At 39.5% G+C, this 13,208-nt stretch overlaps 1 protein-coding gene across 1 annotated transcript in view; it reads right to left on the reverse strand.

Annotated features, from left to right (window-relative positions):
- The window catches only part of CCDC57 (coiled-coil domain containing 57), a 43,039-nt gene that overhangs the window by 29,151 nt on the left and 680 nt on the right, over window positions 1-13,208 (reverse strand). Inside the window, exons 2-3 of the mRNA XM_040582303.1 lie at window positions 6,546-6,654; window positions 1,201-1,343 (exon numbers count right to left, since the gene is read on the reverse strand). Of these exons, the coding sequence (XP_040438237.1) occupies window positions 1,201-1,343; window positions 6,546-6,654 (252 nt within the window). The remainder of the gene's footprint in view (window positions 1-1,200; window positions 1,344-6,545; window positions 6,655-13,208) is intronic.

Genomic DNA, 13,208 nt, shown 5'->3' on the forward strand with positions numbered 1-13,208 from the left:
TTTCAAACTAAGAATGCCACTATTTAGTTGGACTTAGAACCAGAGCTGAATCTTTCTTATACCACTGCAGAGAGTTTAACTCCAATTTATCACAGAACTTTAAGTTTGTGATTAGCACAAAGAACAGTATTTCACCTAATTATGGGATAAGGGTGATCCTAAAAATTTAGGTTGAAGATTTTTTAGGATTATTCATATTTTAATAGGTGAGCTACTCCATTCAACACACTTTTTTTGCCATACTGAAAATACTCTTCACAGTAATTGAACAACTGAAAGACAGCTATGGCCCAGGTATGAGACTGTACGAATCCATGGAACAAAAATGCTTCCTTGAATGTTCAGTTTCCATGCACAGATTAATTTCCTGAGCATGCACTCACACAAAAACAGAGGCCAGGTTTAAAATCAGACAGAAGCAACTTACTAGAAAAAAAGCCACTGAATAGCACCTATAGAAAACTCAAAGCTAAGAGTAAATAAAAAAGGAGACATGCAAGTAATAGCTGTATAATGCTCTTATTCTATGAAATTGACCCACATGTAAATTTTCAAAATATAACCAAATTTTTGGATATAAAGGATTAAAATAAAACAGAAGAAACAGAAATTGAACTATGAGTAAGTCTTGTTTCTTAAGGTTGAATTAGCGATGAGTAAAAACATAAAAGATAAAACCCCCAATAATACTCTCATTTGAATGAGTTATTTTCAGTCACTATATTCACAACCTGTTTGTAGCAGCTTGAGAAAGTATGAAGTTGTGACTGAACGCAACTGGACTTACAGGATGCAAGCCAAGTATGTGGAATATGACATCCCAAAACCAGCTGCACACTCTAGAAGTGGGATGACCTAAATTTTTCATTATATTTACTCCTTTTTGCAGTAAAGGCAGAACGTACCACTGAACCATTAAAAATTCTAAGATAAAATTCTATTTTTAAAGTGAGACAGGTTACATCCAGAAAAAATGTAGCAGAATTATCCTGGATCCATTCAACTTTGGAAATATTTCATACAAACTGCTACCTCTTTCTGTCATAACAATACATATTACTAGATCAATTAATTCACGTACACTATCCCAAGCTGTTGCTAAAATAAGAGTATGTGTGGAAAAGTAAACTGAAAGTGTTATGGAGTGGTAGAGTCTGTGAAAAGCAGTTTATTTTGATCATAATCAAAACTGTACAATACCAAGTATCTTTCACAGCAACAAAATCATTGAACTTATTTTCTTCCTCCAGTCTTGAATAAAAACATTCTGCTGTTTGCTGTGCTTCTGGTGTTTGCACTCCAGTCTCTTTGAGGGCCTCCTGTTCTCTGGTCAGCAGCTTCACCTTAGAAAGGAGGAAAATAAGAATTAAGAATTCTAATGACAGCCTGATATAACCTAATTTTTTAGAAGATCCGGAGCCCTTATACAGTTGAAGTGACAGCATCAGCTCCAGAATCAAACAAAATAATAAAGTTGTGTAGATTTTTTTGGGGTGGTTCTTTTGTTTGTGTTTTTTTTTTTTTAATTTGTAATTAACATTTTGCATGGTATAAGCATTACATCAACAAAGCACTTTAAAACGCCTTCCCCATAAGCTATAACCTCTGCTGTTATTTATATTTCTACTCCCACATTACTGCTAAACATTCATTTTGTATTCCTGTCCTCACCTATCACCTACATTAACATTAAACCTGCACACTACCCCTTCCTATCTCTGCCTAAAGTTCCTTTTATAGTTTTTTATTCAGTCACTTCTTGGTTTCCCCAGCAGCTGGCCTCACTAATACACAGGGGAAATGACTGTGTATGACCTCTCCTTCCCTTGCTTAACACCTCCACCACCAATTCAGGTGCAAATAATATATATATATACACACACACAAAATACACAACTCAATATAGATAGTATGTTTCAGAAAGAAAGAAAAAGATAATAGTTTCTAGCACATAAGGCCTACTGAGAGCTATTACATGCAGATACAGCTGCAAGCAGCATTGGAAACTGAAACAGAGATATCTAATCAAGCACTCAGGTCTGAAAATTTGAAAGATTAAAGGTTTCTTATGAAGTACTATCAGAGTTACACTGCATCTCACAGAGTAAGCAATATGTGCAAATTTACATTTAGTAAGTATAATGCAGTTGTGGTTCCTTTGTTCATACTGAGCCATCAGCAGTTGTTCATGATATCTTTATAGTGAAGACTGCAAGACGACAGTGTTTTTACATCCATTGCTACAGCAGCATCCTTTAAAGAAGGATCAAGAAGGCAAGATAACAAAACCAGAAACTAAACTCCAGTTGTGTCAACTTTCAAGATGCAAGAACCCATGGATAACACTGATGGCCAGTCAACCTTTTGCTACCTTAGTAAGCCTTTGGCAAGGTGAAGTAGGCAGAAGTAATTTATTTTATTAGACAAAAATCATAGAATTATTTAGGCTGGAAAAGACCTTTAACATTATCAAGTCCAACCATTAACCTAGCACTGCCAAGCCCACCACTAGATCATGTCTCTAAGCACTGCATCTACATGTTTTTTAAATACCTCCAGGGATGGTCACTCCACTACCTCCCTGGGCAGCCTGTTCCAATGCCTGACCACCTTTTCAGTGAAGAAATTTTTTTCCCAATATTCAATCTAAACTTCCCGTGGCACAACTTGAGGCCATTTCTTCTTGTCCTATCACTTGTTATCTGGGAGACGACCAACCCCCACCTACACCCCCACCCCCTGAGTCTCCTCCTCTCCAGGCTGAACAACCTCAGCTCCCCCGGCCACTCCCCACCAGACTTGTGCTCCAGCCCCTTCCCCGGCCTTACTGCCCGTCTCTGGACTCGCTCCAGCACCTCAGCGTCCCTCTCGTAGTGAGGGGGCCCAAAACTGCACCCGGGATTCGAGGTGTGGTCTCACCAGTGCCGAGCACAGGGAGACTGTCACTGCCCTGGTCCTGCTGGCCACACAGTTTAGGATAGAAGCCAGGATGCTGTTGGCCACCTTGGCCACCTGGGGACACCGCTGGCTCATACTCAGCCGCAGTCAGCCAGCACCCCTAGGTTCTTTCCGGCCAGGCAGCGTCCCGGCCGCTGTGCCCCCAGCCCGTAGTGCTGGTGTGACCCACGGGCAGGACCCGGCACTGAGCAGTGTTGAACCTCACATAACTGGCCTCGGCCCATCGGTCCACAAAACTTGCCAATCTTTTAGGCATACCAGCCCCCTTTCTGAAAGCCAGTCTGCTTCTCCCAGTGCTATCAGTTCGTTTCATGTGAGAGGTTTTCCCCCTCTACCTATACACCTCAGTTTGTTGAATTATCAGTTAAACCACTGCTGAAGCAAGCGAACACAGGCACCAGAGAACCATCCAAGTAACGTCAGACGATGTTTAACAAAGACAGTACAAGCAGAGAATACAGCTTTTGAAAGAGTGAATTACTCATTACTAGCCTTACAAGTATGAGACAAGCCTTTCAAAGACCTATATATTTATTTTTTTGGTTGTATAGGAAAAAAGCCAGTCACTATGAATTAAGATGCATATCACAAATACCCCTGCTTCCTGCTATCCTGGAAACAATTAGCTCAATACATAAGTGGAGGAAAAACAGCAATAACAACAGAGTCATCTTTTCATGTGTTTCACACAGGAGTGACTTGGTATTATAATAACCACATTCATTCTATGAGTAACGGGTAACAGTTTAAAAATTAGTTACCTTAACTTCATGGGACAGAACTAAGTCACTCATTTAAATTGTCTGCTTTTGAAACTTACATTCTCTCTTTTTAATTTCTGCGTCAAATTCAGCTAGCAGTTCCTACAAGGGTATATAGGTAACACTAGTACAATGGCACTGATGGAAACACTGTATTGTCACAGGCTTTTTTAAACGCGATACAAGGAGTTTAATCCTTGCATAACCTTTCTCTGCTCTAATGAGGATGAAAAGGTGCTGAATGAAACCTATCATCTGGCCTGTGGTAGGTCCCCCTAACACAACTTGTACAGCAAAGGGAAATTTAAAGAAACACATCAGCCAAATGGCATCCTTTGCAAAATAAGATCAGATTCCATAACATTAGGGGAAAAGGAAAAAAGAAAAGAAAAAAAGAAGCTTAAATTACAAACACCCACACACCCACCACCTTACAGACATTGAAGTACAATTCCTTTACAGATATCTGAGCATCTGTGATACATTAAAGACTATCCATTACAGAAATATTTGAAATTTATTTTAATGTTCAAAGGAGCAGAAATGTGCTATATCTCCCCAGTGCTAAAAGTCATGGGGGTTTTGGTTTGGTTTTTATTGGTGGTGGTGGTGCATGGGTTGTTTTGGGTTGTTTTTTTTTTCCCCCTTTTTTTTTTTTTAAACTGGACACTTAGCAAATGGGAATGAACAGTCTTGAGCTATACAAAAAGAAAACTAATTATTTCAGCTGGTTTTGCCACAAATTAGATTTTTAAATATAGAATAACAAATATTAACAGAAGTTAAATTTATATTATAACTGTGTGGATAAAGGGATATTGATTATTATGTATAACCCACTAAAACAGTTAGGACATCCATCATCAAAGAAAGTAGACACTTGCAAACCACATGAAAAAAAAGATTTTAAAGGTACATCATAAAGACTTTCAATCACTAGTCTAAGCTTTTTGTTTAAGTTAAGAAAAACAATTCACTACTATTACAAGGGAAAGTTTTGCCTGTAGTCAAGAGGCTTTTAAAATGGGTACTGAACACCTGCAGAACTACTAAAAAGCTAAGAAACTATAGCCTTACTGAAAAGTTGTCTGAAAAATACTACCATGTCTGTATCTGGAGATAAAGTGACAAGAGGGCTACTGGGAGATAGGAAGCTATGGGAAAGACATGTTCCGACCCCTGCCCCTGTATAGCTGTTGAATATTAATTTAAAGGAAGATAATCAAAATAGTTATATTGTTTGTCATATTTGGAAAAACAAAAATCTGTTGTTAGAGGACTTCACATTTCTATCCCAAGTAAGAGCAGTACTACAGAATGGTCATCCTGGCGTGAAATTCTTCCAAAGTAACACTGCTAGTTATTTGGAGTCCAATGCACAGGAATTAAAGACACCAGTGAAGAAAACACTGACGTATGAAACTCATTCTTCACAACACCTATGTTTCATATGTGTATGAAAAACTGGATGTAAGGGAGCCATGGATTTTCCAGAAATTAAACTGTTGCAGTGAGTGCCCGTTCAGGTGCCTAGACTGATAAACTATTAAAAACAGCGTTTATGAGATACTACTTCTAGGAATTCAATTGATAAATCACAATTGCAACTTGAAAACAAGAAGCTGAGGTCACAAGGGGTTTTGGCTAATTGATGCAATATCACATGTCAGGTTAAGGGGAATCACTGCAAAGCGACCCCATGGCAAGCACGTAAGATGAGCTGCTTTAGTTGTAAGTCATAAACAATTGGTGATACTACACCGGAGGAAAAAAACAACTAAGTTAAGACAAATAGCATGTATTAGCTGATGTACCCTTGTGCTTGCATAACAGCAGTTAATCAGCTTTATCATTACAGTTTAACCATACAGCACACAGAGATAACTTCTAAATCAAGCAAGTAATCAAGTGTTGTTCAAGTGAGAAGTAATCATACTCCATTGGGTAGGTTCCCAAACTGTCTTTAGGAAGCCCATGTACAAGAGACTCCTGGAGGAAGATGGGTTATTTTTAGCAGGAATACTATACTGAGGGCAGCATGATTTGAATTGGCAGGTGTTGGGTGCAAGATGTCATTGCCTAATAGTTTCTTTTACCACTTCCATTTATATTATATATTGGTTTAGTTGGCAGACCAAAAATTAACCATTCTAATTCTAATGATTAAATACATTCATATGTAAACAGTTAAAAGTAATTTTAATACCAAATACATTTTCATATAGAAATGAAGAAGGAAGGTTTTGTTGTTCTTCAAAGTTTGGCATATAGAGAGAGGTGGTATAATGCCCCCCACCCTCCTAAGGGATCACAGTTGAAGGTCAAATTTCACAGTTAGTAAGATTATGTTATGATTAAAGGATAGCAATGTAAGTGGCAGATGGGGGGAGGGGGGGAAGCCTTGTAATTAAGAGTACAACAAACAATGTACACTTACCCGTCTTGCCTAAGGCTGCCTCTGCTTTCTAGATACTGAGCTTTCCTGCAGTTTCAAGGCTAACAAATACAGCCTTGTGCTGCCTACACAAAATAATCCTACACAATCTCAGGTTACTAAACACATTCTTAACAGTTCCTTACAAGGGGCAGCTGCCAGACAAGCAAAGCAACAGCTACTACAATAGTAGTATGCAATTTTCTAAGCTGTCACTGCAAATCTCATCAATTTAAGCAAAAGAAAAGGCAAAAATAAAGGCTTATACAACTACAGCAATGTCAAACCAGAACATCGTAATTTTTAAAAAAATGAAATTTAAAAGGTTGAAAACTGAATTGCTACAATACAATACCACAACAATGCAACATGGTTTCTCTATATTCTTATACCTGTTTCTGACAAGCAAGCTCTCCTTCCAGTTCTTGGATTTTTCTCTCCATGTAATGCTTCAGGTTCACATACTCTGCATACTGATGACCTATGTGACTATTCCTAGAGCTATAAACAAAAATAAATTTGCATTAAAGACCATATCCGGTGACCTAATGAGGCATCTGTATGTAAAGTTTTTTGAAAAATAACACATAAATATAAATACAAGATGCTATAGTTTCCTAAAGAAAGTCACCACAGAATTTTTTCTCATAAGTCAGTTGAAACCAATTATAACAGTATATGCCATTTCTCAAAACTACACTTCAAAAGTTAGTTGCACAGGAAATAGCAAGGATCTGATGAGAAGTAGTGCAAAATTTCCACTAAGTCTATCAGAGTTCCTCCTCCACTCAAAAATTTCTGCTGCATAAGAAGAAATTGCAAAACAAGGGCTGCCTAGTGGAAATCTGAGCTTTTAGATACATTTAAAAACAGAAGCAGTTCTGTATCTTTTCCTTTCCTCCCCCCCCAGTATTTTTACTTGCTATTAACAAAAAAAAGTTTCTCTGAGATATAGTGGAAGAATACTAGTAAGGCCAGCATTTCAAACAAATTCAAAGAGCTGATACAGCTACCGGGACAGTAGCTGTACAGTACAGTTAAGTTCTCTAATGGTACACTGAACCTTTTCAAGCTCTGGATTCACCCCTGCAAGACTCAACAGCCTTGGTGCAGCCTCTTACACAGCCAAACACGTCTGAATTGGCACTGTGCTGTTCTGCAGCCTCCTGGTTGCTTTCAGCTCTATACTGCAGTTATTTTATGTAGCTGAATGACTGCTACATTTGGTTAGATAAGGCTGATCACATAATTACTACATAGACAGAACTGCAAACTAGAACTGGAGTCACAAACAGCTAAACGCATATTCACTTTCATATTCTGCTACATTTTGCTTTGAAATGTACACTTCACCTGAATTAATGTGAATTCTATAGCCAACAGTTACGCATATAAGTAAAGTCTAACGGAAGCGTCACTGCAGTGTAGCCTAGACAGGCACTTGTACACCTCCCTTGTTCATCCCACAACTCTCCAGGGCAAGGCATATAGGAGCTGTACTGCTCCGTGATCAGTATGCAGCTCAGTCTGGCAAAGAGGCAGTTCTGGATGTAAAAGACTGGGGGTAAAATTCCTCCTTCCATTCCCAAAGGATATGCTCCATATGATTCCTGAACTGACTATAAATGAATTTGCAGGTGGTCCAGAACCACGGTAACATCAATCAGTGACCTTTAAGGAATTCCAGATCCATGTACAGATCATTTCTAATAAAAAAAAAGTTATCTAGAATTTATCCACCCATTTCGACATTATAAATGTCATGTGACCCAGAATGCGTTACAGCAGTTACGATTTTAAACATAAAATCCCAAAGACACTGTTATATCTGAAGACAGTAGTTCTATTAAATGCTTACTTCTTGGTATCTGCCTGCACAGCATTTATTCCCCCTCCTTCACAAGGTTTAGAAGTCTAAATAGAATAACAAAAATTAGTGAGAATGGCCAAACTAAACAAGCGTACTTCTTTAGCTTTCTTCATCTTTTAATAAGTTGTATTAGTCATAAATCTGGGTCCTGTGATTGGATGGGACCCAACAGACTTCTTTCCTTCACTGAGGCCTATCAGAGAAGGTGGGAAAAAATGTATTTAAGGGTGTGCAAACCCAACTCCTATCATAAGATGTTTGCAATGGCTTAAAATAATTGAAAGGCTGAACTGTTTGTGTTGAATTCACAGCGCAATACAGCAACTAATGTCTAGTAACCGTAGATATTACTGACATTGATACCGTTATCATTTGTCCCCTCACATACACAGAAGGCAAGTGCATCTTGACATAACACACGGGAGACACATCACAATACTTTCAGACTCACCTCATTTCCCACAGGCATTTCAGCATACAAGGCAAAATCATTTCCTTCTGACAAATCTGCTCCCCACGCTATGTGTCCCTTATAATCATACCATCTCTGCCCACTGATATCATCTCCCAAACATGCACCATTGTAAATTATGTAGGAACACACCACATGTTTAAGAGCATCACTTTCACTTAATGCTACCCTTTCTCCATCATGTTGCCGGAAATCAGACAAGTCACTGTGGAAACCAAGATATAGAGGATGTAAAGACAGTCCAAGTCACTTCTGTTAGCCCTCACTCTATTCATGTTCTGGGTATTCCCCTCTCAGAATAAATGATTGTATCACCATGCTCAAATTGCTCTGTATGAATGATGCTACTGCTTTATCCCAATCCAAAGCATCTAAATTTCTCTCTTCCAGCATACTACTCTAAGGAAGTCACATCTCACCTGAAAAACCATTCCAGCTCTAATTTATATTCTTCACTGTGCTGTCAATAGTGATAATGAAGTTTGGATCTTTTTCTTCTTTCCTTGACAAGCATTTGCTCTACTTTATCCCATTGCATTCTAAGGTCACTGATCTCTGCCTGTTCAGCATTTCTGGGTGTTTTCAGATTAGCGTGACATCATAGTGTTCTAACTCTTTATCTCTCTCCTATAATTCTTAGGTTATAGACATTTTCTTCTTTTAATTTATTAAATTTGACATGCATGCGTTGGAGTTGCTTTTTGACATCCTGCAGCATTTTCTTTTGACATGGGAACTGGCAGGCATGTAGCTCTTTCCCTTTCTGTTTCTTTCCACTGAAGGAGATAGTTCAGTTCTTTCTGCATTTGTAACACTACTATAAATCTGAAACAGGGGCTGGCAGAAGACAGTTAAGAGTGATAACTAATACAAATCAAGTATCTTGTCAGTCCCAATCTACTGCATAGCTGATAATTAATTACCAGGGAATTTTAAGTTTAAATTGTAAAGTTTCCTGGACCATCAGGCATTGGTCACTTCTAGAAGAAGAATTTACTTTTATTTATAGTCCTGCATTGTCCAAGGATAAGACTTTTCAAACTAGTTATGAAATACCACTAAATTTTGGGGTGGGAAAACATAGTTTTCTGCTTTCTTTATACAGATTGAAAATAAAGTCATAAAAAGATTCAGTGACTGTAAACTGCACAAGTATTTCCCTCTTCTTGAAGACATTTACGACAAGGCAGATCACAGACCAGCCTTCTCTTATATCAACAATATCAACTACTGTGCCCCATTTGTCTTCCTCTCCCACGCTTACTCACGGGACTACAAAGCTACTGTTCTGTCCACAGTTAAATCCACCTTGAAGTTACTCCTCAGAAAGTCCAACAGGTATGAGAAAATTGCTGTATTTCAGTAACATATTAAGTCTACCTTTAAAACTAAAAAGAAAACAAACAACATAGAGGTTGTGCTTTTACTGATAAAACCCTTTACCTGCTTCACTTCCACCTCTTCCTATTGTTTATTCTCTATATTTGCCTCATTTCTAATTATAAACTCTGCAGAAGAAAACCCCCATTATTTCTAACCACCATGGTTCTATTAAAAAAAAAGAAGAAGAAGAAAGAAAAAAAAGATGGTAATTTTTTATTAGACCTCTCCAGAGATTTGGGAAAATCCCAAATCTCTGGGAAAATCTCTGGAGTCAATACAGCTTCTCTCACCACACAGTATTATTCTGTGCCAGTGGTTACAGATAATACCATCTGGATAACCACAGGGATGCAGAGAACAAATCAGATAAGCATGCCTTTCAAACAGTGGCTCTTTAATCTCTTTAAATGAAAGAGCGATTTCCAGATCAGCAAACATGATGCAGTACTCTATGCTAAAGGATGCCACAATTTAAACAACATTTTTCTTCACAAACAAGCTAGACAACTCTAATTCTCTAGGATCAAAAAATGAGTCTCTGATCGTTGAACATGACAAGTATAAAAAAAATAATCAAGCTTGTTCTTCCCAGGTACATTGAGTAACAAACACTGCTAGAGGACACAGTGATCTTGTGGTCTTTCAGGTCTGCTGGCCCAGACTTCACATTTATCCCTAAGGCAATGAAAATAAAATGTTTTCTCTTCATATTCTGCTTCTTGTTGGCAATCTTCAAATTGTGCTATCATACAGAAAATAGTGTAAGTAGTACCTTCTTCTTCATGTGGGTAAGCACAAACAGGTATTTTTTTGTCGAAGTCACTGTTGTGGATATTCATGAACAGTACTGCTTCCCTGCCTATAACATGCAGGGTTTAAGAAAGATTTGTTCTTTCATATCTCCCTTTTGGTTACCATTGCTCCAAATGCATCTGATGGCTAAAAAGATGGTTAAAAAGATTAACTAAATCTGACTTCCCCCATCCACCCCAATTATAAATACATTGAAGATAAAAAAATGCTTGTGAGATGCTTTCCGGACTCAAGGCACTCAAAGAAACTATATTCAGTCTATATCCATCAAGGTATCAAAATACTTCTGTAAGTGCCTTTTAGAAGCCCAACTTATGCTTCATTTGCTAAAACTAGCAATACATTATTAAACAAGACCTTTGCATAAGGAATCAAAAACAAGACCACAGCTCCAGCTTGTTACTTCCTTGCAATCACCAAACCGAAGTCACAACTTTTCTCGGAAAGGGCTGGTTAAGAAAAATGTTACTTCTTTTACAATCTCTCTCTACAATTATCTTAAAATTAAAAGGCATCACATAGTTTCCTGTAAAAACATCCCTCCTCCCTAACTCCATACATCTCACTTTAATGGCACTGGCAAACTGAAAGTGGTATCCTGAGGTGAGTCTGGGTTACATATAACATAGGAATCATTCATTTCATATAATAATATGAACGAATGAGCCTTCCTGCAATTTCAAGATATATAGCTTTTCACCACAGAGAGCTGCATTTCTTAGAAATGCAAATTAATAGGGGATAAGGGAGCATTTTGCCTTCGATAGCAGCAGTATTTGTAATAGCAAGTTAGTTTCAATAAGGGCCATAATGGAAATAACAGTGTAATTTTAAGTATGTTGCACCAATTGCCTGGATGTCTTATAGTCAAAAGAACAGTAAACCTATATATGATGACATTAAAACATGACTTAGGAAACAGCATACATGTTAGCAAGAGTCATCGTACAACAAGCACAAGCTTATCTGTACAACCTAAACAGCTAAGATCCCCATTACAATCCAACCACTTACTTCAAGCATATCCAGAAAGAGGTGATAGATTGTAACAGCTGTTCCCCCATGTAAGAGCCTGATGGGACTCGTATCAGCCTCCTTAGAAAAGGAAAATGATGGCTTGGCTGTAAATCACACACAACTGAATGCAGTTGGCACATCTGATTCAGTGGCGATTTTGCAGCTCTTACTACTGAAATGCTACAGGAAGCTGGATGCCACATTTGAGCTAGTCACCTCTCAACCACATAAAGAGAGAAAGGTGACATGGAAGAACATTTCAGACTAATACTTGAGAACCTTCAGACTTCCACACAACCCGTATTTGTCAAAGAGGTGTAAAGCTTTAAAATTTCATTCAAAGATAAAGAAGCCGCTTCTTCCTTGCTGTCCTTATTGTGCCAAGAATAACATGTGCATAACAGACCAGCAGAGCTAAAGTGCGATCACTTCTCTCCCTTTCAAAACTACAGAAGGGGATGAGAAAGAAAATGCCACACAGCCAGTATCAGCAAACTATCTCTAGCCACAACTGTTTGCCTTGAGGAAGCAGTGACAGAACAAAGACCGCCTGAGTGGAAAAAGCAGCACACAGTGAAAAAGCTGTGCAAGTCATGATGACACAAGCAGTCAGCGCAGGCCACAGCCACACCGTTAAGTAATTGTTGGGAAAAAAAAACAACCCCGCACAGGAAATCATGTCAACACAGTTCCAAGAAAAAAACAGGCAACTGGTGACACAAGTTAGCATCACTCATGCATGGTCTCTTTCTTTACTGGTAGTCGCTGGTTTGCTATTTACCTTAGAAGTAAGTTTAGGCATTTAAAACAGCAAATAAACATCATGCATTTTACAATCTGATCAGAATAGATTTTACATATATCTCTATATATATATCTATATCTATCTCAGAAGCACGGTAATAGGATAAGGACCAGTAACATACAAGAGAAACCTGGGATGCTAGGCATCAAGCTGGGGCCCAGTGGGTACTGCTGCATAGTGTGGGATAGCCCAATGCCAGGCTCCACATGAGGCATAAAGTACCGTGTAAGTAAAGGCAATGTATGGTGGGAAGAAGGAATTGCCCCCGGACTCAGAAACGGGCACGTGTTCTAGAGAGCATCCAGCAATACAAACTGGAGCCGTGAGGGAGCACGGACACAGAGCCCCGGAGCACCTCAAGGCCGCGGGATGGGACAGCCACACGGCCCGGAAAGGGAAGGCGCTGGCCAGTCAGGGGCCCAGCGCCGTGCAGGGCGGGAGCCAGGGCAATCCCTGCGGCGGGGCAGGCCCCCGGGGCAGGGCGAGTTCCCCCGCGGGGCCCAGGGGCTGGCTGGCAGGCAGGGAGGGAGGCGGGCCGCAGGCCGAGTGCGGCGGACCAGGCCCTGGGGGGGGGGGGGGGGGGGGGAGGCGCGGCACACGGCAGCGCAAGGCGCCGCTGGGGCCGCAGGGCAGCACACGGAGGGCTCTCGGCAACGGGAAAGGTGCGGAGAGACGGCGGGTGCCCAGGGAGAAGA

The sequence above is a fragment of the Falco naumanni genome, chromosome 1, assembly GCF_017639655.2.
Source record: "Falco naumanni isolate bFalNau1 chromosome 1, bFalNau1.pat, whole genome shotgun sequence".
Taxonomy (NCBI): domain Eukaryota; kingdom Metazoa; phylum Chordata; class Aves; order Falconiformes; family Falconidae; genus Falco; species Falco naumanni.